This window comes from Lithobates pipiens, unplaced genomic scaffold (genome assembly GCF_037356315.1).
Source record: "Lithobates pipiens isolate NorthernLeopardFrog02 unplaced genomic scaffold, aLitPip1_a1.2 Scaffold_83, whole genome shotgun sequence".
NCBI classification, from domain to species: domain Eukaryota; kingdom Metazoa; phylum Chordata; class Amphibia; order Anura; family Ranidae; genus Lithobates; species Lithobates pipiens.
In genome coordinates this window covers 836043-863560 of record NW_027507907.1, presented here as the reverse complement: position 1 = coordinate 863560, position 27518 = coordinate 836043, and the positions used below count along the sequence as shown (strand labels likewise).

Genomic DNA, 27518 nt, shown 5'->3' with positions numbered 1-27518 from the left:
TACAAATTTATCCGAAGTTAGGAATTATCCGAAATAACAAATGCTGCATGTAAATGAATGCAACGTAACAAAATAATAATAATAAATAATAATAATAAAGTATCATTATTATTTATTATTATTATTATTATTATTATTATTAATAATTTGTTACGTTACATTCCTTTAGATTCGGCTTTTGTTATTTTGGACAATTTGTAACCTCGGATAAATTCCGTTACGTTCACGAACAGCCAAATTTGAAAGGAAATTCTAATAACTATAATTTAATAGGCAGTAATAGTTATTTAATAGTTCGTTCTTATTTTTGGATTTTCGTTACCACTTGAAGCCCACCCTATAGCCGAAAGACAGCTACAGCGCAGGCTTAACCACTTCAGACCAGAGCATTATTTTTGCGATTCGGCACTGTGTCGCTTTAACTGACAATTGCACGGTCGTGCGAGGTTGCACCCAAACAAAATTGACATCCTTTGTTCCCCACAAAAAACAGAGCTTTCTTTTAGTGGTATTTGATAACCCCTGCGGTTTTTATTTTTTGTGATATAAATAAAAAAAGAGCGACAATTTTGAAAAAACAAAAAAAACACAATATTTTGTACTTTTTGCTATAATAAATATCCCCATTTTTTTTTAAAAAAAAGCTAAATTTTTCTCAGTTTAAGCCGATATGTATTTTTCTACATATTTTTGGTAAAAGAAAAAAAAAATCGCCATAAGCGTATATTGATTGGTTTGCGCAAAAGTTCTAGCGTCTACAAAATAGGGGATAGATTTATAGCAAATTTATTTTTTTTTTTTTACTAGTAATGGGGGCGATCTGCGATCCTTGACTGCGACATTATGGTGGACGCATTGGACAATTTTGACATGTTTTTGGGACCACTGGCATTGATACAGCAATCAGTGGTATAAAAATGCACCGACTTCTGTATAAATGTCACTGGCATTGAAGGGGTTAACCACTAGGGGCGATCAAGGGGTTAACTGTGTTCCCTGGGAGGTGATTCTAACTGAAGGGGGGAGGGGACTGACTAGAGGAAGTGACAGATCGTGGTTCCTAGCTCATAGGAACACACGATCTGTCACTCCTGTCAGAACAGAGATTTGTGTGTTTACGCACACTTGTCCCTGATCTGTGTCTCCTGCTCACAATCGCTCGTGGCTGGCGGTCACCTCGACCGTCGTGCCACGAGCATCGGCACCCCCAGCTGTGCAGCGGGCGAGCGCGCGCCTGCTATCCTGCCCCCGCGGTAGGGTTGCCACCTGTCCAGGATTCACCCGGACAGTTCGGGTTTGGAATCATGCGTCCGGGTTTCAGACTGCCTGAAACCCGGACACATTATTTAGACTGGACTATGGCTTCCCAGCAAGGTTGCTAGCAGCAGTTGTCTAAGCTGAGGGTGTCTGGTACTATTTTTACAGCGTCTAAAGCCAGCATTAACAAACCTTGCCCCCCCCCAAAACACACACACAGACGGGAGAGGAGAGAGGGCTAAATCTGCACCTCTTCCCCCCACCCCTACTCCTCTGTGTCTGCCCACACTCCAAATTTCTAGCCCTAACTTTCCTTTTCTGAGGCACAGCGCTGGGGATTGTTGTCCAGCAGCCTCAGATATATCTAGATGAGAGGTGCTGACTGCCAAGGGGTGAGTGAGCTCACCATCCATCCCTGTCTGTGACTCAAGTCTCCCCTCATCTCTTTCCTACCTCTGAGTAAGCACACTAAGGTATTTCAGGGTTCTCAGAGCACCCTTTACATCAGAGTTCCCCTTTAAACCAGAGGCCACAGTGTTTCCCCTTACATCAGAGTCTTCTCCGTACATCAGAGTTCTCAGTGTTACCCCTTAAATCAGGGTTCCCAGAGCATCCTTTATGTTAGAAGCCCCAGAGTTCTTCCTTGCATCAGAGTCTGCAGAGTTCCCCCTTACAGTGAAAGAGAACTCTGCAAGTTCAGATGTAAAAGGGGAACTCTGTGGATCCAGATGTAAAGGGGGACTCTTGTTATTAACTTCAAATGATTAGAAAATGTTATTTAATAGCAAAATATATGTATAGTTTATACTATAAAAAAAAAAAAAATGCTGTGCGCCGCTAAAGTGTTCGGGTTTGACTTGAAGAAAAGGTGGCAACCCTAGCCCGCGGGCCGACATATAGCTGTGACGGTTCACGCAAGGGAGCCAACCTGCCACAGTGTAACTGTGGTGGCTGGTCGGGAAGCAGTTAATTTGCCGGGAGGGCGTCCATAGACGTGCTGCCCGCGTGCCCCGCTCCGTGATCATTGGTCCCGGCCCTTTACCATGTGATCAGCTATCAGCCAATGATCGCCCCTGATGTTAACCCCTTCCCTACTAGTGTCATTAGTACAGTAACAGTGCGTTTTTTTAAGCACTGATCAATGTAATAATGTGACTGGTTCCCCAAAAAAGTGCCAGAAGTGTGTTAGGTGTCCAATTTGTCCGCTGCAATGTCGCAGTCACACTAAAAAAAACACTGATTGCTGCCATTACTAGTAAAAGAAAAACAGCCATAAAAATATCGTTTGTAGACGCGATAACTTTTGCACAAACGAATCAATATATTGCGATTTTTTTTTTCTGTTTTACCAAAAATATATAGAATACATATCAGCCTAAACTGAGGAAAAATTAGCTTTTTTAAAAAAAAAAAAAATGGGATATTTATTATAGCACAAAGTACAAAATATTGTGTTTTTTTCAAAATCGTCGCTATTTTTTTGTTTATAGTGCAAAAAAACCCCAAAAAAACGCTGGTGATCAAATACCAAGAAAGCTCGTAGGAAAAAAGATAAAAGGAGATCAATTTTATTTGGGTGCAACATTTCACAACCTCGCAATTGCCAGTTAAAGTAACGCAGTGCTGTATCAAAAAAAAAAATGGCTTGGTCATTGAAGGGAGGTAAACCTTCCGGGGGCTAAAAGAATCGGCCGCAATGCAACTCAACACCCAAAAAATATGTAGGCTGGTGTTTGTTGCAGCTCAGTGCGCTGCAATTGAGGTGCATGGAGGAGGGTGGTGCATTGCAGTGCAGATTTGTTGTTGCGATGCACTGAGTGCACCAATGCAATTCATCAATCAGGGCTCTGTTATGCAGAGCCGGTACAAGAGGTGGGTGCGAGGGACGGGTGCCCTGGGCGGCAGAGCCGGTAGAAGGGGTGGGCGAGAGGGAGGGATGGGTGCCCTGGGCAGCAGAGCTGGTACAAGGGGTGGGTGGGAGGGACTGGTGCCCTGGGCGGCAGAGCCGGTACAAGGGGTGAGCGGGTGCCCTGGGCAAAGTGTGAGAGGGGCAATATCAGGGCCGTCTTTAATGCAGGGCAAAAGCAGCTGCCCCTGAAGCCCACGCTGCCTTAGAATAGTTCTCCTAAGGGTAGAGGTCACGAACAAAGCTGTTCTGTCCTCGCCGTTTGCTCTCCCGGCTGGGTTAACACAAGCTACCACACTGACGGGAGAAGAGATGCGGGTTGTGTGTGTGTAAGAGTTGACTCATCTTGCTTCTCCCTCTGTCAGGAGCTGCAGGATCAGAGTGGCTGGCCTGTGATAGGGAGAGAGGCAGATCGGTGGTCCGGGGGTATACAGAGGAGGCTATGGAAGGGGGGTGGTATACAGAGGAGGCTACAGACAGGGGAGTATACAGAGGTGACTATGGAAGGGGGGTGTACAGAGGTGGCTGTGGACAGGGGGTTATACAGAGGAGGCTATGGAAGGGGAGGTATACAGAGGAGGCTATGGAGGGGGTATACAGAGGTGGCTGTGGACAGGGGGGTATACAGAGGAGGCTATATAAGGGGGTTATACATAGGTGGCTGTGGACAGGGGGTTATACAGAGGTGGTTATAGAAGGGGGGTATACATAGGTGGCTGTGGACAGGGGGTTATACAGAGGAGGCTATGGAAGGGGGGTATACAAAGGAAGCTATGGAAGGGGGGGTATACAGAGGAGGCTATGGAAGGGGGGTATACAGAGGAGGCTATGGAAGGGGGGTATACAGAGGAGGCTATGGAAGGGGGGTGTACAGAGGAGGCTATGGAAGGGGGGTGTACAGAGGAGGCTATGGAAGGGGGGTGTACAGAGGAGGCTATGGAAGGGGGGTGTACAGAAGAGGCTATGGAAGGGGGGTGTACAGAGGAGGCTATGGAAGGGGGGTATACAGAGGAGGCTATGGAAGGGGGTGTACAGAGGAGGCTATGGAAGGGGGAACAGAGGAGTCTATGGAAGGGGGTGTACAGAGGAGGCTATGGAAGGGGGGTGTTCAGAGGTGGATGTGGAAGGGGGGTATACAAAGATGGCTGTGGACGGGGGGGGTGTATACAGAGGTGGATGTGGAAGGGGGGTGTACAGAGGTGGCTATGGAAGGGGGGTATATAGAGGAGGCTGTGGACAGGGGGGGGCACAGAATTGGCTGTGGACAGGAGGGATACAGACGTAGGCGGGGGGTAGAGAGGTGGATGGGGAGTACAGAGGTGGCTGTGGATGGTGGGGTACAGAGGTGGCTGTGGATGGGGGGGTACAGAGGTGGCTGTGGATGGGGGGTACAGAGGTGGCTGTGGATGGGGGGGTACAGACGTGGGCGGAGGGTAGAGAGCTGGACGGGGGGGTACAGAGGTGTCCGTGGACAGGGGGGCTATACAGAGTGTATGTTTTTTTGGGATGTTGGGGTGAAGAGCAAAATTGCATGGGGGGGGAGCCCAGGAAAATGCTTGCCCAGGGTCCAAACAATATTAAAGACAGCCCTGGGCGGGTTGTTAACAGGCATAAGAGTAACAATAGTGTGTGTGGGGGGGGTCATGTAAAGGGTGAAATACTGTGTGTAGGGTGATAATTGAATTTGTAGTGTTTTAAGTATATTCTTGTTTTGAAAAGACATTGATTCTTTCTTAAAAACGGGGGGTGGGGGCGCAGATTGTCATCTTCGCCCTGGGCACCAAATGGCCTTGTCCCAGCACTGCCGTCATGAAGGGGCCCTAAGGGCCACAATAATTCTACTTACTCCTTAGCGGTTCTCTGACGCGCTCCACGATCTCGATGGTCTGATTCATGACCACTTGCACACCACAGGCGCTGGAATTCGTGACCCGCTGAACGTTCTCCAACACGTTGGCAGCTGGTCCGTTCATGGCCATGGAAAGGATGATGAGCAGGATGATGGTCCTCGCGTATCCTAAGAGAGAGAGAGAGAGAATTTTTTTTTTTTAATTAATACAAGACATTTTTTAGAACAAGAACTGGATTGCATGAAACGTCTGCACCATGCGACTGGGCATGCGACCTGCATTGGAGGCGTCATTAACTTAACATTGACCCCGTTGCCTTCTGGGATACACATGTCCCAAAAGGCAACGGGGCCGCTCAGCGAAGAGGAGGAACTCGGAATAGGAAGAGGCAGATTAGGAAGACTGCTTAGCAACAGCGTTTCAGGTAAGTGAATTATTTTTCTTTTTTATTTTATTATTATTATTTTTTTTTATTATTTTATCAATTAATTATTATTTTTTTTTTGGGTGGCCCTCCACTTTAAGGTGTCAAAATAAAAAAATAAAAAAGAGGAAGAAACGCACAAGTATGCATTGAAAATGTATAAAAATGAGCGTGAAAGTACATGGAAAAAATGCGTCGGTAATGCAGAAACTGCAGCGTGAAAAAGCCCCGAGTGTGGTAACGTACTGTCTTTGGGTTCATCTACACCAGGTGCTTTCCAGTGCGTTTCTGAAATCGCTTCTGGAACACATGTGCGGTGTTCGCTGTGTATTTATATGGCCCTGAAGGATAACGACGCCCAAAACAGACAGTGATCACCATGTATTGCAATGGCCCTTTGTACTAGAGTTGCCACCTCATCCCTTTAAACCCGAACACATATGAATTACACGGGTTCCGAGGCTAATTTAATGCAGATAAGGCACCAAGCAGGGGCAGACTCACAATTCACCAAGGGGCCCCATCAGGGTTGCCAGCCTCAATAAAACTAGGGACAGTATGTAAAAATCTGCATTTTTTAAAAAAATCCCAAGATTATAGCTGCCCCGCCTCTCCAGTACCTTTTCAGTGTGTGTCTATGTGTATTCTGTGTGTGTGTGTATATACTGTGTGGCCATAATCTATTGCCCGGGGGCCCCATAATCTCCTATTGCCTGGGGGCCCCATAATCTCCTATTGCCCAGGGGGGGGCCCATAATCTCCTATTGCCCAGGGGGGAGCCCATAATCTCCTATTGCCCAGGGGGGGGGCATAATCTCCTATTGCCCAGGGGGGGCCCATAATCTCCTATTGCCCAGGGGGGGCCCATAATCTCCTATTGCCCGGGGGCCCCATGAGTTTTCAGTCTGCCCCTGGCACCAAGTGAGTTTAATTACCACCTTAAACAGCCCCAGAACCCGTGTAATTAATATGTGTTCGGAGGGATGAGGTGGCAACCCTACCCTGGTTCATACCAGTGCTTCTAACAGAAGTGCGACCTGCACCAGAATGCTTCAAAAGCATGAAAATGCACCAAAGTGCACATTGTCCTAATGAAAATAAAGTGTTTTTAAGTCTCAAAACCCAAAAAAATAAAAAGAGGAAAAAAAATGCCACTGGAACTCTTAAAAACGCATCACGAAAACCCAAAACCTATTGGAGACCTCTAGAAACTCACCGGAAAAGAGATGGGACATCATCAAGAAGACGGTGACCCGGATGTTGATGGAGAAGGCCATGCCGATGCAGAGGAAGAAGCCCATGGCGATGGTGGAGTAGATGCAGAAGTAGATGTTGTAGTTCTCGTAGAAGATCACCAGATAGCCGTAGATGCTGATGAGGACCAAGCCCATCAGGAACGCAAAGAAGCTGGATAGGAATTTGGCCCACCGGCCCCTCTCCTTCAGCCCTCCGGCTCTTTTGTCGTCGTCGTCGAAATGGTCAAGCCCTGTGATCTGAGTGGGGTCCTTCAGATCGGCGGCCCTGGGGCACCAATCCGGGCAGCAGTCCCGGTCACAGATCTCGGAACACTGGCAACATTGCGAACAGGTGCCGCAGCAGGCCCGGAACGCAATGCACGGGTTGACGTAGGAGCAGAACGTCCTACAACACCCGCCCACATACTCACGAGGGCTCTGATAGGTGCGGCTCATTTTTTTTGTATCTTTGGTAAATTACCAATAAAAATACTAAAGATCGCAAAAAAAAGCAAAGTACTACTGGTTATCACCAGGTACAAATATCAGTTACTTCCGCTGAGATTTCCCAAAAAAACTTGAGAATTCCAAAGAATTATGAGAGCGTCACAAAGACACAACCTCACTCTTCCAGCCGTAGCACTAACTGACACTGACAGCCTGCAACCGCTAAAGGTTATCTGTGCCTGCTCTGATGTCACTAGTGGGAGGAGCCAATCACTGCGCAGGAAAACAGAGACACTGTTGCCATAGCAACAGTGGCAGTTGGGAGCTCAGAATATGAATCTGGCAGATAGAAAAAAAAACTTAACCCCTTCCTGTCCACAACAAATCTTTTCACCTTTCAAACACTTGTTCAATTCTGCAATTTTTTAAATAGAAAATAATATATTATGACGTGTTCACCACTCACTGTTATCTCACATGTATATTATTATTTATTATTATTAAGTGTTCTTATAAAGCAGGCATGTCCAAAGTCCGGCCCCACGATCCGGTTTTGAACGGCCCGGCCGGTGTTCTGGGATGAGAGCGACCGCGCAATTGTCAGTTAAAGCGACTCAGTGCCGAATCGCAAAAAAGGGGGTAAATCCCTCCAGGGTTGAAATGGTTAAATAAAGAGTGGGGGGGTCACACAGTGACGTCACGTGTCATCAAAAGCGGCCTTACTGTGACGACAACGATCCACCGCGAAATTCAACCTAATTTCCGGTCGGAAGTCCCACCGAGTTCTCCTCCACGCCATGTTAAAGTGGTTGTAAACCCTTACAAACCACTTTGACCTACAGGTAAGCCTAGATTAAGGCTTACCTGTAGATCCAAGCAATATCTCCTAAACCTATATGGTTTAGGAGATATTTGCCCGAAAATGGGCACCGCTGTCTACGGCGCATGCGCCGTAGACAGCGGCGCGCAGGCGCACTAAACGCGGCAGTTCCAAGAATGGAGCTGCCGCATTTGTCGACTCCCGTGCGCATGCGCGGGAGTTACGTCATCGCGGCTTCGCCGAATGACAGCGGCGGAGCTGCGAGACGCGACTCCCGTGCGCATGCGCGGGAGTGACGTCATCGCGGCTTCGCCGCTGTCATTCGGCGGAGCTGGGAGACGCCACCAGCAAGATGGATGCGGCGGACTACAGGGGACAGCGGCGACTTCGCTGGCTCCTGTGTCAGGTAAGTGACACATAATGGGCTACTATGCGATGCATAGTAGTCCATTATGCTTTACCTTTGCAGGGAAAAAAAGAGGAAGTAAACTCATGAGGGTTTACTTCCTCTTTAAACAAGCTATAGAAAGCCCGAGCGTGAGCGTTGGCGCTACTGCGCATGGGCGATGTTGGCCGTATGTGGGCGCGGCCCCGCAGTGCATGATGGGAGTTGTAGTGCCGGAGGCCGGCGTCACGTTGCTCAGGGCTGGTGAGCGGGAGGAGGAGGAGGCGGCGGCGGTAGTAGCGGTAGCCATAATGTCTCTGGTGACTTACGCTACCAGTGAGGACATCGGCTCGGACTCGGAGACGGCACAGGAGCCACGGAAGGAGACTTCACTCCCCCCTCCTCCGGCTCAGGCAGAAGCCGTGGCCTATCCTGCGCCCTACAGCCACCAGGGGGAGCAGCAGCACAGCCCCGGGTACTATGGGCCGCCAGGAGGGGTGTACGGCCTGCCCTACCTGCCTGGATACGGGCCCCCTCCTAACTATGGCCCTGCGGCCTATGGGGCCCCCGCATACCCTGCCAGCCCGGGTCCCCCGGAGTATGGGGCCTATAACAGCCAGGGGCCTGGGGCTGCCAGCTACCCCAATATGGGGTACAGTCCTGCAGGGTACCCCCACCTGGCATGAACCTGCCTCCACCACAGGGGGCAAGATGCCCCCAGCTCATGGAGGGCCACCAGGGATGAACTTGCCACCCCCGCAGGGGGCAGCAAGCATGAGCCTTCCACCTCAAGGGGCATCGGGGATGAACCTGCCCCCGCCACAGGGGTCATCGGGGATGAACCTGCCCCCACTACAAGGGTCGTCTGGGATGAACCTCCCCCCGCCACAAGGGGCATAGGGGATGAACCTCCCCCCGCCACAGGGGTCATCGGGGATGAACCTGCCCCCACTACAAGGGTCGTCTGGGATGAACCTCCCCCCGCCACAAGGGGCATAGGGGATGAACCTCCCCCCGCCGCAGGGGTCGTCGGGGATGAACTTGCAACCGCCACAAGGTTCATCAGGAATGAACCTTCCCCCACAGCAGGGGGCATCGGGCATGAACCTACACCCGCCCCAAGCTGACCAGACTATGAACTTGCCCCCATCCCAGGGGTTCACAGAAATGAACCTCCACCCCTCCCACAGCGGGCCTGGTATGCCCCCTCCCCCTGGCAGCCCAAATATGAACCTCCCACCCCGGCACGGCACTTCAGGACTGAATTTGCCACCACCCCAGGGTGGCTCCGGACTACACATGCCCCCTCCCCAGAACGCACATGGGATGAGCCACCCTTCCCAGCAAGGCGGGCACGGAATGAATCTCCCTCCCCCGCATTCTGGTCTCAAGTTGCCTCCCCCGATGGGCGGTCACGCTTTGAACCTTCCACCTCTGCAGGCCGGGTTGGGCCTGCCGCCGGCAATGAACATTCCCCCTCCACAGCTGAGCCCGACGTCCGGAGCAGAGCCGCGTATGCCGACTTCCAAACCCCCCCCAGCCACGGGCTGAACCTTGCACCCCCGGAGAGCGAGAGCTTGGGTAACTCCAAGCCGAGGAAGCGATCAGAGCCAGTCAGGATCAGCGTCCCGGAGCTCCGCGGTGGAGATGTGAGTATTCCGATATAGATTGGCGGTGTCGAACCAATGAGGCTTCAGATATCAGTGGGCGGTGTGAGCTTTATTTTTATTTTTTTCCTTTAACAGTAAGTGCACCGAGAAAAACGTTGACGGTAGGGATGAGCTCAGGGGTGTTCAGAGTCCCGACCTGCCAAAATAATTGTCTCTGTGGACAGTCAATCGTAAGTGGAGGAGGCATTCAGGTATTCGCACCCCTTGTACATGTGTGGCATCGGGGTGGGAAATGCATCAGCCACTTATGATTGGCTGCCTGCAGTGACCGTTTCCTAAGACGTCTCAGGACTGAGCTCAACATGGGTTTGTTTACTAGCAAACCTCATGTGATCACCAACTCGCAGATGGCCTGGTGATCACATGATCTGGAGCAGTAATGGGGAACCTTGGCAGTGGCACCCCAGATGTTTTGGAACTACATTTCCCATGATGCTCCTGCACTCTGCAGTGTATTTGAGTTTCATGGAAAATGTGGTTCCAAAACATCTGGGGTGCCAAGGTTCTCCATCACTGATCTAGAGTCCTGCTGATTGGATTCTAACTAGTCCACCCGATCTCATGATCTGGTTGGTTAGTAGAGACCAGGAGCTTTTGGGGAGTCGCACGTTCTCGTGGTTGGCAGTGTGCACTCTTAGCATGATGGGGAGAATGAACTTTGGCTCTCCACAGCGAGAGCCAACCTATCGTACGTGGTGGAGGCTTTCAGGTAGACACGTCCTGCTCCCTGGCAGGATAGCTCAGGCGGGTTGGGATTCGTATCTGAACACTACTGAGCTCAACCATGGTTGACAGCTGGAACACAAAACGATCTCCTGCACCCAGGAACCTAGTCCATAAGTATGTGGTGTAGCCAACCCTTTGGACTAAATGTGGAAAGTCAAAGGTCTTGATGCCCTCCTCAGAACAATGGGTGTCCTTGGAGCTGAAACGTATAGGAAGGGCACACCGACCTTGTGCATTACCAGAGAGAAAATGTATTTAATTAGTAAAAACAAAAGTCGTGCTCACAAAGAAATGTTTAAAAGAGGCTTGACATTGCTCAAAGAGTTTTGAAGCTGTGTCTTGTAGACATCCTTCAACCTGGACCGGGTGTATAGGAGGATCCAGATGGTATCTCAAGTGGCTGACACATTACGAGGGAGTACCCTCTTTATCAGAGCCTTAGCAGTGGTCTCAACTAGAACAAATGGGTTTGTTTACCAACCAAGCTCATGTGTTCACCAAGTCATAGCTCACCTGGTGGTCGTATGATCTAGAGTGGAGGTCTCCAACCTGCGGCCCTTTGCTAGCCTTTATCCTACCCTTGGAGCACTATGCCCTTCCAATGATATGAGGCAATATTCCTCTCACTGGCACCAACAATGAGGCACTATATCGCACACTGATACCAATGATGGGGTACTATTACTACCACTAATGCTAATGGCGGGGCACTACTGATCATAAACCCAGAGGCCATGTTTATTCTCATTGATGTTGGCCTGGGTCATTTTCCACCTCCACTGGCCACAATCCGGCCCCCCCCTTATGTCTGAAGGACAGTAAACTGGCCCTTTGTTTGAAAAGTTTGGAGACCCCTGTCCTGGTCTAGAGCCATGCTGATTGGTTTCTAACTAACCCACCAGATCGCATGACCTGGTTTAGAGATTAGGAACTTTTGGGGGCCAGCGCACTCTCACGTCAGCGGTGTGGACAGCTGTACGCTCTTAGTATAGCATGAAAGGGAACGTCAATTTGGTTAGGTTTATACTACATTCTGTTTTTCTCTGCAGGTAGTGATTGCACTATTGGCAAAGGAACCAGTAGATAATCTTGTTACACCCACTGGTGTTTTTGCATTTTACATGTATTTATAACAGTAAAGTGAGTTTCTATAGTGAAATAAAGGACTTACAACTCCGTCTGACGACTTAGATCTTGAATTTTAAAAGCAGTGGCAACCCCGCTCATCTCACAGGTTCACTGCTTTTAAAATTCAACATCTAAGCAGTCAGAAGGAGTTCTAAGTACCGTATTTCACTATAGAAACTCCTTTACTGTTTATAAATAAGTCTTAAATTCAAAACTCCGGTGGGTGTAACAACATCTCCACTTCCCCCTTTTTGGTGTATCCTTACTGTGGATGAGTGTGGGGTGTAGCAAGATGGCGGCAACTGAACGTCACTTCCATAGCAAACTGTGATGGGTCGCCGATTATGTCCTTACAGCTGCATGGGATCAAGCAATTTCTGAAGAGAGGAGGATCTCAGCTGGACAGCACTGGATACATGACCAGCTATGCAGGGGCTTTAAAGCGCACCCCCCCCTTCCAATTTGAGTCCTGATTACCTGAAGGTGGTATCTGCACATTTTCAGATACTCGCCCATCCAGTGGATCCAGCATTGTACGGACGGGCGCTTCTTCAGCACCTAGCTTGCTACAGCACCAATGGAGAGCGAAAGTGGATAGTGCCAGAAGAGGAGGCAAGTGATCTTTCTGTGCAATATCGTTGCACAGAGCAAAAAAGTCTTATCTGGATTATTATTACAAAACCAAAAAAGACCTCACAATCACTTTTTAACATTTTTACAATAAGTTTGCAAAGTTTGTGTGTTGCATTGCCAAGAAATGCTGACGTGCTGCATTTTTATGCACTGCATACCTACAGACTTGTTTGATGTGACAAGGGCCCATAGAGAGCAATTGCTTTCTCAGTGTCCATGTGTAGAGCTTGCATTGATCGATTTTTCACCCGGTGTGATTGAGCCCTACTTAGCTGTGCATGCTCCTGCCAGGTCCATACTGTAGGAGCTATACAGCCACGGCTGCTAATTCTCCTGTCCGGTCCCTCCTAATTTTTCTGGGCATGTGTGAAGAAAATCTCAACCATTGCTAACGTGAGACAGAAGTACAGTTATCCATTAAAAAGTCAGCTGGTTAATGTGAATATACTTGGGACCGCCTGTGCCAACTACATTGACCCTTCAGCCTCGCCAATGTAATTTTTGTGTTTTGGAAAGTCATTGCGTGTTATGTTTCTGCTACAAGGCTTAATCTGATGTTCTCAGTAATTTCGTTCTTTTTGTCATTTTATTTTGCAGTCCGACTCGGAGGAAGATGAACCATTCCGGAAGAAAGCAGCAAGTCGGGTAAGATTCCGTCGAGTGACCGTTAAAGGGATCCAGCTGATGATAGAGCAGCGCAACAAAGCAAGACCAATTCAAGAAAATGGGGCGCACATCAATGACATCTCGGAGAAACCAACTTCCAGCAAATAAATTTCAGCATGCTTAGCAAGCCTTCCATCTTATTTGCATTCCCAACGCATTTCACCCATGACAGGGCTTAATCATAGAGGCACTGTGATTAAAAGTGAAGTGTTCATAAATCACACTTCCCTAGGTGGATGCAGCATCTGTCCCTCGCTGCCTCTAAGAACAAGAACTGAGCGATCTAAGACCGCTAATTGCTCAGTTCTTCACCGAGCAGAGAGCGGTGTCAGTCATGGGTTCTCTGCTCTACCCCTCCAGCACTCATTGGAACACCGGGCTGTGCAGGGGGACAGGAGCAGCTGGCTTGGGCTGCCACTCAGGAATCTGGGTGGATCCCTCCAGTGTGGAGGGGGCTGAGGGACGTCGGCTGACAGGAAACTTTAGCCACAGGAGTGCACAAAAGTGCCTTCCTGAGGTGCATAGGAGAAGTAGGGCCAAATGAGCTTTGACCCTACTTCTCCTTTAAGCCCTGTTACCCCTGAAACTTGTTGGGTGTGTAGCTACAGGTGGAAGGCTTTCAGGGTGTTCTAGAAGTTATTTGGTTGCTCAGTAAAACAATTTGGGTTCTTCAGCATGTCATTGGGATTTGTGGCTTTGTTTTATTTTTATCTTTTTTTTTTTTTTTTTTTTTTTTTTTGAAGTTTGGTGTGGAACGTGGTTGGGTGGGCTCCTGGACTTTAGCACCTGGCTGGTCCACAAAACTGAGGACAAAAGCAGTTTCTGTAGTGGTGGGATGAGCTGTGATGGCAACAAAGTAGTCGCCGCATATTGTCTGAGGGTATCGTCCATCTAGGAATTTCCTGATCCTACGTATACAGCGCAGAGGCCTCGCTTAGAGTTTGGCTTTGCCAAGTTGAAGCTGAAGTTGTTCCTATTTACATCTTATGTCCTGTGTTTTCAGGCACCCTGGACACACAGATCACTATTTGGCTAACCAATTAACGACCGCTACAGGGCGGCCGCTGTGCGCAGGATTGTGTGTGTGTATATCGAGTAGGGGGCAGTGATAGGGGATCTTGATTGTTCATTCCCTGCTGTGGCCACCCCTCCCCTCTGCTGCCCATTCTGTGCATTTGTATTTTGGGAATGAGTTCACATAATACAAAGGCTTCTGTGAATGGGCATAGTAGTTTCAGTGACTTTGCACTTGAAGGGGCTCTGAAAGTTTATCTTCTTGGAGCACAATATACCTGTCGGGTGTAAATAATAGAGAGAAGTCTATGAGGCAGCAGACACCTCGTTGGACTCCTAAAGGCTCCTGTTTATTTAAAAAAAAAAATCATACTTGCCTCCACTGTGCAGCTTGTTTTGCACAGAGTGACCCCGAACCTTGTCTTCTGGGGTCCCCCCCGGCGACTCTCTCGGCGCCCCCCCCCCTCCCCCAGAGAAGTGCACTCCGGAGTCCAGCATTCTGCATCTATAGACACAAATGCCGGACTCCGCAGCGCACGGTCAAAAGGTGAATGGACGTAAGTTAGTGTCGATTCGTCCAGGGGAGCCGACTGCGGCGGCTGGTTAGCAAGCGGTTAATGTTGTTTACAAGCCTTGTGAATACTAGTTGGCAGTCAATGCCCATTGAACAGATAAAGAAGTTTTCGTAAACATTACACTACTTTAACTAAACCTCTTTCCTGTGCTTGGGCCTGTTTGTAGGTATCCAAAGAAGGGTTTGGTTTGTCGTCCTTACTCCCTGAACCGAAGAATGCCCGTGTCGGGGACTCCAAGCGCACTCTCCTCCCTTACATCTTCACAAAGAAACAATCTGACTCTTCCGATGAATTAAAACTTCCCAAGCAGATGTCCAAGCCCAAGCTCACCGCCAGCTCCGAGGTGTCCCACACACCGTCCCCATCGGCCATCAAAGTGGCAGCCAAGAACGCCGCCCTGCAGGTGACCAAGCAGATCACGCAGGAGGAGGAAGAGGAGAGCGACGAAGAGTTCCAACAGGGTAACTTCTTCTCATTGACGGACAGCAACGAGGCTGCTATGGCTCCTGACGAGAGCTATACATATCCGCTTCCACCAGTGAATGATGATGGCCCCCCCGGGGGTCGATCCTGGTCAGTTACAGAACGATGCATCGAATGCTCCATTGGAGTTCAAGACAGCAGCTGGCCCACAATAGTGGTCAGCCATGTCTACAGAAGACTACGGCGGCCAGGAGTACAGCCAGTATCAGGAGTATAGCAACCCACAAGCTGCTGCATACTATCAGGTAGGTTAATGAGCCGTATTCACAAAAGTATCGCTTTTGGTATCGGTGGAGCCTGTTGGGCTGAGTCAGTCCCTGTGTGCTTGTATGCCTTGGATACTCAAACAGTGCAATCTCTATCATAATTCCCAGTATTGCTGTCCACCTGGGAGAATTGGCTGTCCCTGTCCTCGTTTGTGTGTTCCAGATCCCTTCTTGTCCTGTATTTCAGATCCCTCCACCCCCCATTCCAGCAGAGATGGTGGGAGCTGCTCATTTATAGGCACAGCTAGTGTGCAGTCTTAAAGCGGTTCTTCACCCTAAAGGGGAAGTTCTGCTAATCTGATCCCTCCCCCCCTCCGGTGCCACAATCGGCACCTTTCAGGGGGGAGGGGGGTGCAGTTACCTGGATAATCCAGGTAACTGCATCCACTTCCGGCCAGACGCCCCGCCCCCCCGCTGTGTTCTGGGAAACACACAGTTCCCAGAGACACAGCGAGGGACCATAAGAGACGTGCAGCACGACTCGCGCATGCGCAGTAGTGAACCGGGTAGTGAAGCCGTCATGCTTCACTTCCCGATTCCCTGACAGAGGATGGCGGCGGTGGCAGCATCGAGACGAGCGATCGCTCGTCATCTGCCGCCGACATCGCTGGAACCTGGGACAGGTAAGTGTGATTTTATTAAAAGTCAGCAACTGCACTATTAGTAGCTGCTGGCTTTTAATATTTTTTTTTTTAGGTGCAGCTCCTCTTTAAGAGCTCAGCACAGAGACCTCAATAATAGTCTGAAGAATAAGGTCATATAAAGTCCTATGTTTGCTTCTCTTCCTCGTTTGTATTGCATATAGGGATGGAGGCATATTACCATATTGCCTCATATAAAATCCCAACCTTTCTTGTCCCTCCTCATTGCTAAAGAAACTAGATCTTTAACCTTTTCGCGCCGGCGCCTCCCGACCCTTTAAGAAATTTATAATGCCGGTGGTGGGGCTTAAGATCACGTGATCCAAAAATTCCTGATCGCTAGCAGTGGTAGGGAGCTTTCGATTGGGTGTCAGCCACTGCCAGGAGCATGCAGCATGTTCGCTCTCAGCACCATTCTAGCTAGTGACAGCAATTTACGCAAATATGGGGTCTCTCAACACCAACACAAAGGACCAGGCGCTGGGAGGCTGCATATTTTCTTGCAGCTGGCGTCAAGGGATTAACGACTTGAAAACCAGGCCTTTTCTGGCACATTTTGTTAAAGCGGACTTCCGTTTAATTTTATTTTATGTTTTTTTTAAAAGTCAGCAGCTACAAACACTACAGCTGCGGGTTTTTAAAATAAGGACACTTGCCTGTCCTGGGTGCCCGCGATGTCGACTCGGCTTTTGGGGGTGGAGGCGCCGCCATCTTCGGTATGGGAATCGGGAAGTAAAGCCTTGTGGCTTCACCTCCTGGTTCCCTACTGTGCATGCGCAACCCCACTGGTCCCTGCTGTCTTTTGGGACCTGTGTGTCTCCCAGAAGACAGCGGGGGGCGGAGAAGGCGCCAGAAGTGGCGTAGAGACCCGCGGGTGGCTCAGCTATCAATGCCTGTAAGTGGGAGCAAAATACCTGGATTAGACGGGTATCTGCTCCCCCCTGAAAGGTGCCAAATGTGACACCGGAGGAGGAGGGATGTGAAAAGCAGAAATTCCATTTTTGGGTGGAACTCCCCTTTTAAATTTAAAATGTCCCCTCCTACCGCTACTTCTGAAGGCGATAACATCGGCTGATAAACCTCTCAGACCGCTTTATAAGCCAGCTGAAGACAAAAATACCGGGGTTATGGCTGGTAGCTTCATCTATAACTGGGTATAGTGGTAAACCACTTGCAAACTACAACATATATAAACGTATTGTGGTCGGAGCGTAGATGCCTCCATTCCAGCAATGAGGTGTCCAGGAGCTGCCTGCCGGCCACTGACTTCTTCAGTAGGTCTTGCGGGCCGATTCACGTTGTATACGATGGCAGACATCTGTCATTATAAGGACACTTAGGAAACGATCAGTTCCTGTGTGTCTCATTCACGCTTCAACGTGGCATATAGCCTCACTAGAATGCAGATAATGCTGCGTTTTATCGCATCGCACCGTGCCGAATAACGGTCGCTGAATCACGCACCACACGCCCCCCCCCCCCCCCCCTTCCGACAGTTACTGTGTGAATACAGACTCTGTGTTGTGACGTTTTGTTTGGCCGGGCCAAGATGTCACGTGTGTAGGGGCTTCAGGCATCTTGACAGGTGGCAAAATCTTACACCGCGCTGTACAGTGCAAACAGGCAGGCAAGAAATCTTTTACTGCAGAAGGGACGTGGGGGAGATTTACTAAAACCGTCAAGTCGCAAAAGTGTGAGTGGAGCCCAACTAAAACCGGTGCACACAGAATCTGGTGCAGCTCTGCATAGTAACCAGTCAGCTTCCAGTGTTTGTTTGTTTTTGTTTTTTTTTACCACTTGCTTACTGGGCACCTAACCACCCATACAAAACTATTTTATATTTTGTTAATAAATTTTGCAAACAGCTAATTTTTCCTCCTTCATTGATGTAAGCTGATAGGCGGCATTGATGGGCACTGGTAGGTGACTTTGATAGGCAGCACTGGTGGGCACTGATTGCTGGCACTTGCTACTGTGGGCACTGATTTGTGGCACTGGCAGGTGGTACCTGTGGGCACATATGAGGCAGCTTCGCCTCTTCGGGACCGATGTCCCTTCAGAGGCCAGCAATCGGCTTATTTTCCTCTCACGCTGTCGGTGTGAGAAGAAAAATTACAGATCCTCTGTCTACATCATTGGCTGACAGCTGATCGTGTGGTAAGGGGTCGGGATTGGATCTGTGACCAGCCGCGTCTCATTGACTCGGGTAATCGCAGCGCGTGTGAGGTGCCCCCTTCGGGGGGGGGGGTTTGGGCGGCCAGCTTTGAAAGGGGAGGACGTCAATAGACGTTCTCCCGGCAAAGCAGATCCACGCTGTAGCTGTCATTCCGCATCTGAACAAGTTGAAGCTTAATTAAACAAGCTGTTAGCAGCTGATTGGTTACTATGCACAGCTGCAACAGATTCTGTGTGCGCCAGTTTTAGTCGGGGTCCACTCACGCTTTTGTAACTGTGAACACACGGGGCTTGATTTACTAAAACTGGAGAGTGCAAAATCTGGTGCAGCTGTGCATGGTAGCCAATCGGCTTCTAACTTCATCTACTACGGCAGAGCGGCTTGGCTGCATGAAACGACGTACCTGGTCTGGGGCGTACCGCTGGTGACCCGCTGATGGCCTCCCGCGATCGTTCGGGGGGAATGACCGAAAGGTGCTCTGCCAATTTTAAACAAAGCAGACCATTGTTTGGTCACAGGAACGGAAAGATCTGTGATTCCTGCCAATCAGGAACACCAATCTCTCTATTCCTGCAATCGGTCCATCCCCCACACAGTTGGTAAGCACACTTGGGCTCGATTCACATCTGTAAATGTTGCTTTTGAGTGTTTCTGCAGTGCTTTTTGCTGTGCTTTCCACGCTTGTTGCATTTTTTTTTTTTTTGCGGTATAAAATACGCTACTTGCTTTTCTGCAGCTTCTTCGTTGAAGTCTATTGAACCAAAAAAAGCACAGCTTTTGCGATTAACCACTTGACCACTGGGCACTTAAACACCCTTCATAACAGACCAATTTTCAGCTTTCGGTGCTCTCACATTTTGAATGACAATTACTCAGTCACGCAACACTGGACCTATATGAAATTTTTGTCATTTTTTTCACACAAATAGAGCTTTCTTTTGATGGTATTTAATCACCGCTCTTTTTTTTATTTTTTGTGCTATAAAAGAAAAAATACAGAAAATTCTGTAAAACAATGAATTTTTCTTTGTTTCTGTTATAAAATTTAGCAGATTAGTAATTTTTTTCTTCATAAATTTTGGCCAAAATTTATACTACTACATATCTTTGGTAAAAATAAGTACAAATTGTTGGATATTATTTGGTCTTTGTGAAAGTTATAGAGTCCACAAGCTATGGATATACATATATATATGTTTTTTTTAACAAACACCCTGGAGAATACAATGGTGGTCGTTGCAACTTTTTATCTTGCACGGTATTTGCGCAGCAATTTTTCTAATGCTTTTCTTTGGGAAAAAAACAGTTTTGTGCTTAAAAAAAAAAGAAAAAAAAAAACAGTAAAGTTAGCCCAATTTTGACATAATGTGAAAGATGAAGTTACGCTGAGTAAATAGATACCTAACCTGTCACTCTTCAAAATTGCACACGCTCGTGGAATGGCGCCAAACGTCGCTACTTAAAAATCCCCATAGGCGACGATTACATTTTTTTTTTTTCTGGTTACATGTTTTGAGTTAGAGGTTGTCTAGGGCTAGAATTATTGCTCTCGCTCTAACGTTCGCAGCGATACCTCACATGTGTGGTTTGAACACCGTTTTCATATGTGGGTGGGACTTGCGTACGTGTTCGCTTCTGCATGCAGGCACATGGGGACAGGGGCGCTTTAAAAAAAATAATAATAATTTTTATTGTTCATTTTACTTTATTTTAGTTTGACTTTTTTTTTCCCCAAAAATATTTTTTTTGATCACTTTTATTCCTATTACAAGGACTGTAAACATCCCTTGTAATAGGAATATGGCATGACAGGTCCTCTTTACAGTGAGATATGGGGTCAATAGGACCCCGCATCTCACCTCTAAGCTGGGAAGCCTGAAAAAAAAAATAAAAAGGATTCTGGCTTTGATTGTATTGGCAAGTCGGTACTAGCACCTGGGACTGACAGGAAGGAAGGGGGGCTGGCGGGGAGCAGCTGCACCATTAGCAGTATTATTATCGGCATCACAGCATGTGATACAGCCGCTGCAAGTGGCCTCTCATGTGGCCCAGCCTGGCCCCTAATGGCGTTGGGCCCCCGGGCGGTGTCCGAGTGACCGACCAGTCAGTCCGCCCCTGGTGAGAGACAATGTGAAGCAACTGGAGGCACTGTCAGCAACCCAATCTACTATCGCCTGTACTTGTCCTGGCCTCTACATTCGTAGAGCCGCATTAGGCCCGACCAAATACCGCTGCAGGATCTGTGGCCTACTCCCACCTGAGGAAGGGGTTTCACTTGTGCGTGTAGCTGGCACAGATCGACCACGTCCTCTCCCTGCAGCAGGAGCTGCACCACGACCGGGGCCACGTCCCTTATTTGACGTTCTCCTCATATTTCTCAAATTTAGGATCTTGCCCTAAATGGATGTTTTTTTGAATAGCAGAATATAGCAACAGTATCTAAATCAGGGGTAGGGAACCTTTTTGGCTGAGAGAGCCATGAACGCCACGTATTTTAAAATGTAATTCCATGAGAGCCATACAATATGTTTAAAACGAAATACAAGTAAATGTGTGCATTTTATGTAAGACCAACACTTTTAATGTACAACATGTCTCTGAATTAAACAATCAGGTGTTCTTTATCAAGGGATAAATCACAGAACAAAGAAATACGGCAAAGTTGCCGAACATGACATGACCTCTGAATTCTTTACAATAACGTTGTTATGCTGTTGCTAATCTATGATGAATAAATTACTTCTTACCATTAATCAGGGGTCAAGTCCTGAGGAAAAAAGTGTGGGAACTCCCACCCAAGATCCACTCCCCCACCAAAAAAAAAAAGATACTCTCATATGCCCGAACGCTTCAAAAGTGGTATTTTTCATCCAATTTTCATATTGTGTGTATGAAGTAGTGATGAGCCAAACACCCCCCCCCCTCCCCGGTTCGGTTCGCACCAGAACTTTCGAACCGACCACAAATTCGTAACGAACGTTAGAACCCCATTGAAGTCTATGGGACTCAAACGTTCGAAATGAAAAGTGCTAATTTTAACGGCTAATATGCAAGATACTGTCCTAAAAAGGGTTTGGGGACCTGAATCCTGCCACAGGGGACATGGGTCAAGGCCTAAAATATTTTTAAAAAAGGCAGTTTTTTCGGGAGCACTGATTTTAATGACGATTAAAGTGAAAAAAAGTGAAATATTCCTTTAAATATGGTGCCTGGGGGGTGTCTGTAGTATGCCTGTGAAGTGCCACGTGTTTCCCGTGTTTAGAACAGTCCCTGCACAAAATGACATTTAACAGAAAAAAAGTCATTTCAAACTGCTTGCGCTTTTAATGTTATATCTGGTTCCGGCAATATGGATAAAAATCATTGAGAAAAATGGCATGGGTAGCCCTCCCTGCCCATTACCAGCCCCTTTTGGGTCTTGTACGGATATTAAGGGGAACCCCGTACCCATATTAAAAAAAGGAAATGTGTGTGTGGCCCCCAGGCCCTATATACTCAGAACAGCAGTATACAGGCGGTGCAAAGAAGACAGGGACTGTGTAGGTTTGTTGTGTTAAGTTGAATCTGTTTGTAATTTTCAACTGGTACATTTTTAAAGTGTAGCTCCAGTCAAAAAAACTATTTTTAAGCTTTTTGGAAAACATAGGGAAGGGTTATCACTCCTGTATAATTTGTTTTGTCGTCCATCTTTTTTCATCTCACTTGCTGCTGTCTCCTTGCGTTTGCAAGTAGGAGATGTTTGTAAATTGGATGTTTGAAAGTAGGGGCCTGCCCTATATGCTCTGCAGAAATGGCGGAACAAGGTGTTGGTTTTGCCACAACATTGTAAGCCCTCAAAGTGACTCTTGGTGGGCGCTGGAGCGCCCTGCTGTGAACGATTATATCAAGAATTGGAATTACATGCCATTGTTGAACAGTGGTAGAAAAATTGGGCCTTTGGTGGTTGTGGTGCTGGTGCCACAACACTATAAGTCCTTACAGTTACTCTGGATGGGCACAGGAACGGGCCTGAAGTAACTGATCAATTCAATCTATTATTGTTATTATCAGTTATGTATTCCTTTGTCTAGTCCCTATAGTTCAGCTAGTCTACCAATACGCCAAGCACATGTTATCGTTAATATCACAATACTATCACCCTTGGCTATGAAATCAATACATGGTCTAAGATCAATCAAATCTCATTTATTTCCCAAGGAAATAAGAAAGCGTGCATAAGGTATCAATAGAAGTTACAATTAGGGATGCACCGAATGGGTTTTTTTGGTGCCGAAACCGATACCGAAAATGAAAAATACACTAGGCCGAAAACCGAAACCGATACCGAAAATGAAAAATACACTAGGCCGAAAACTGATACCGAAAATGACTGTTTTAAAAAAAAATTTTTATACAGGAGGTGGTCAGAGACTGGGGACATGGTACAGGAGGTGGTCAGAGACTGGGGACATGGTACAGGAGGTGGTCAGAGACTGGGGACATGGTACAGGAGGTGGTCAGAGACTGGGGACATGGTACAGGAGGTGGTCAGAGACTGGGGACACGGTACAGGAGGTGGTCAGAGACTGGGGACACGGTACAGGAGGTGGTCAGAGACTGGGGACACGGTACAGGAGGTGGTCAGAGACTGGGGACACGGTACAGGAGGTGGTCAGAGACTGGGGACACGGTACAGGAGGTGGTCAGAGACTGGGGACACGGTACAGGAGGTGGTCAGAGACTGGGGACACGGTACAGGAGGTGGTCAGAGACTGGGGACACGGTACAGGAGGTGGTCAGAGACTGGGGACACGGTACAGGAGGTGGTCAGAGACTGGGGACACGGTACAGGAGGTGGTCAGAGACTGGGGACACGGTACAGGAGATGGTCAGAGACTGGGGACACGGTACAGGAGATGGTCAGACTGGGGACATGGTACAGGAGATGGTCAGAGACAGAGGAAGTGGTACAGGAGGCATCCCCCATTGCAGCCAGTGTGTCCCCATTGCAGCCAGTGTGTCCCCATTGCAGCCAGCCTGTGCACTGTGTGCAGGGAAGAGAGCCGCCTCCGCCGCCTGTTTGATAACAGCGCCGGGAACATCACAGCTTTCATTTCAATTGCTGTGTGTTCCCGGCCGTGCGCCGTCACACGCAGCCCCTCCCCCTTGTCCGGGCACTTTGATAGACAGATCACCCGTCCAATCCTGCGGATGATCTGTCTATCTAAGTGCCCGGACAAGGGGGAGGGGCTGCGTGTGACGGCGCACGGCCGGGAACACACAGCAATTGAAATGAAAGCTGTGATGTTCCCGGCGCTGTTATCAAAAAGGTGGCGGAGGTGGCTCTCCTGCGCTATGATGGGCGTCACCAGGGGCGGGGGGCAGAGCCCCGCCCCCACCCAGGCCACACCCCATTTTCGGCTCCATTATCGGCCGTTTTTCTCTTTCGGCAAATTGCCGAAAAGGGCATTTTCGGCCGATATGTTTCGGCGGCCGAAATTTCGGTGCATCACTAGTTACAATAATACATAGCATACAATCAAAGTACAATATAAGCCTTATACTTATCCGACCTTCGCAGCTAAGCCTCATGATGGAAGTGAGAGGCCAAACTCATTGTTGCAACCCTTTTTGTTTAACATACCTCAGCCATACCACACCCTACTGCCAGTCCCATTTGCTTTGGACCAATCAGTGTTCACATGACAGCCCTCCTAAAATTACTGACTGTCCTGCCATACTTGGCTTCTGTGGCCAGTATTGCAGTCGATGTGCCCTGGGCCGTCTTCGTCATCAATCTCTTTGAAGCTTTGTGCATACCAGGTGGGCTGAAGATAACTCCTTTGCTATGCAGATTCTGCCACATTCCTCTACACATTCTAAACATGTGGGACTGCAAACATCAATATGGCTATTATATATATATATATATATATATATATATATATATATATATATATATATATATATATATATATATATATATATATATATATAGTTATATAGTTCAGTTGTACCAACAGATGTGTAGAACTTTAGATATATAACGTTACTTCTTGTTCACTTCCAACAATTACACGGGTTCTGGGGCTGATTAAGGTGGTAATTAAACTCACTTGGTGCCAGGGGCAGACTGAAAACTCATGGGGCCTCCCTCTGGGCAATAGGAGATTATGGGCCCCCCCGGGCAATAGGAGGTTATGGGCCCCCCCCGGGCAATAGGAGATTATGCCCCCCCCCCCTGGGCAATAGGAGATTATGGGGCCCCCGGGCAATAAATTATGGCCACACAGTATATACACACACACACACAGAATACACATATACACACACTGAAAAGGTACTGGAGAGGCGGGGCAGCTATAATCTTGGGATTTTTTTTAAAAATGCAGATTTTTACATACTGTCCCTGGTTTTATTGAGGCTGGCAACCCTGATGGGGCCCCTTGGTGAATTGTGAGTCTGCCCCTGCTTGGTGCCTTATCTGCATTAAATTAGCCTCGGAACCCGTGTAATTCATATGTGTTCGGGTTTAAAGGGATGAGGTGGCAACTCTAGTACAAAGGGCCATTGCAATACATGGTGATCACTGTCTGTTTTGGGCGTCGTTATCCTTCAGGGCCATATGAATACACAGCGAACACCGCACATGTGTTCCAGAAGTGATTTCAGAAACGCACTGGAAAGCACCTGGTGTAGATGAACCCAAAGACAGTACGTTACCACACTCTGGGCTTTTTCACGCTGCAGTTTCTGCATTACCGACGCATTTTTTCCATGTACTTTCACGCTCATTTTTATACGTTTTCAATGCATACTTGTGCGTTTCTTCCTCTTTTTTTATTTTTTTATTTTGACACCTTAAAGTGGAGGGCCACCCAAAAAAATAATAATTAATTGATAAAATAATAATAAAATAAAAAAGAAAAAAAATTCACTTACCTGAAACGCTGTTGCTAAGCAGTCTTCCTAATCTGCCTCTTCCTATTCCGCGGCGGTTCCTCCTCTTCGTTGAGCGGCCCCGTTGCCTTTTGGGACATGTGTATCCCAGAAGACAACGGGGTCAATGTTAAGTTAATGACGCCTCCAATGCAGGTCGCATGCCCAGTCGCATGGTGCAGACGTTGCATGCAATCCAGTTCTTGTTCTAAAAAATGTCTTGTATTAATTAAAAAAAAAAAATTCTCTCTCTTTCTCTCTCTTAGGATACGCGAGGACCATCATCCTGCTCATCATCCTTTCCATGGCCATGAACGGACCAGCTGCCAACGTGTTGGAGAACGTTCAGCAGGTCACGAATTCCAGCGTCTGTGGTGTGCAAGTGGTCATGAATCAGACCATCGAGATCGCGGAGCGCGTCAAAGAACCGCTAAGGAGTAAGTAGAATTATTGTGGCCCTTAGGGCCCCTTCATGACGGCAGTGCTGGGACAAGGCCATTTGGTGCCCAGGGCGAAGATGACAATCTGCGCCCCCACCCCCCCGTTTTTAAGAAAGAATCAATGTCTTTTCAAAACAAGAATATACTTAAAACACTACAAATTCAATTATCACCATACACACAGTATTTCACCCTTTACATGACCCCCCCCCCCCACACACACTATTGTTACTCTTATGCCTGTTAACAACCCGCCCAGGGCTGTCTTTAATATTGTTTGGACCCTGGGCAAGCATTTTCCTGGGCTCCCCCCCATGCAATTTTGCTCTTCATCCCAAAAAAAGTACACACACTCTGTATAGCCCCCCTGTCCACGGACACCTCTGTACCCCCCCTGTCCACCTCTCTACCCTCCGACCACGTCTGTACCCCCCCATCCACCATCCACAGCCACCTCTGTACCCCACCATCCACAGCCACCTCTACTCCCCATCCACCTCTCTACCCCCCGCCTACGTCTGTATCCCTCCTGTCCACAGCCAATTCTGTACCCCCCCCCCCCCCTGTCCACAGCCTCCTCTATATACCCCCACTTCCATAGCCACCTCTGCACATCCCCCTTCCACATCCACCTCTGTACACCCCCCTTCCATAGCCTCCTCTGTATACCCCCCCTTCCATAGCCTCCTCTGTATACCCCCCTTCCATAGCCTCCTCTGTATACCCCCCCTCCATAGCCTCCTCTGTATACCCCCCCTCCATAGCCTCCTCTGTATACCCCCCCTCCATAGCCTCCTCTGTATACCCCCCCTTCCATAGACGTAGTCCCGGAAATTGAGATCCGCGCTATACACGTCATTTTACTATAGCGCGGATCTCAAGTGGTTAAGCCTTAAAAACCATTTAGCTCACTATGTAAAACGACTTGCTTTTTATGCACTGCAATACAAATACTATGCAACTGTATCTATGTTGCAGATAAAGATAAAGTCACACAAAATGTAAGCCTCCCCTTAGGAAAAAATACATACCAACAAATTTCCGAAACATGTCGGGATGAATGCTACAAATCTTCATGGACTGACCTCAGCTTGACTCTCGCAGTGCCTGGATTATTAGCTTTGGTTTTGAAAAATGTATCAACTGGTTCATTGGTATACCTTTTATATTTTAATGTTACGGTTAATGTCTAACATGTATTACATATTGAGTACCCAAAAAAAGTGGCACTTTGCTGCCTTTTACCTACTCCTATTTTACCCCTTAAAGTTCACTGCTGCACTTGTTGCATTTTTCCTCTCTTCATGTTTTAAGGATGTTAGCAGTCCATACATTCAATTCCCATAAATATTTTTTCTACCCAAATTACACAATTTTAACTAGAAAACCTGTTTACCATAATGCAAAATAGCCTGCATTTTCTTATTTATTTGATCAGTTTTTATCCTACTTACCTTGGATTTTGCAGAAGCTGCATACTAGGAATTATCAAATAAAGCAGGGGATCATGGATATGATTGCCTTTCAAAAAAATAGTTCTCACCAAGTAACAATATATTTAAAATGCTCCAGTACAAGTTAGTGACATGTTACATCAGCTTCCGATTTATCTGGGCCTTACCTCTTGATAGCCATCTTGATAATAAGATCCTTTGTGTCCTCCTCTGCCTCGACCTCTATCCTTACGCATCATCATCTTCTTATGAGGACCACCTCCCCGACTATAGTAATACCCTTTTTGTTGCTGCTCCCCTACAAACCAATAAAAAGCATTTGTAAATACACAAGTGTGAACAAATTTTAAAAGTTTTATAAAACCTATATTGATGCAAAAACCATTTAACGTAACTATTTACCA

General features: G+C 47.7%; 1 protein-coding gene and 1 pseudogene across 4 annotated transcripts in view; one reads left to right on the top strand and one right to left on the bottom strand.

Annotated features, from left to right (window-relative positions):
• LOC143973506 (uncharacterized) overlaps positions 1 to 27518 on the bottom strand; it is a 107140-nt gene that overhangs the window by 57857 nt on the left and 21765 nt on the right. For all 4 annotated transcript variants that reach the window (XR_013272064.1, XR_013272065.1, XM_077474425.1 and 1 more), the window contains exon 5: positions 27282 to 27412. Coding sequence is in view for 2 of the 4 variants with exons in the window: in XM_077474425.1 (XP_077330551.1) it covers positions 27282 to 27412 (131 nt within the window). In the remaining 2 variants the exon portion in view is untranslated. The remainder of the gene's footprint in view (positions 1 to 27281; positions 27413 to 27518) is intronic.
• LOC143973505 (uncharacterized) lies at positions 9123 to 25665 on the top strand (annotated as a pseudogene).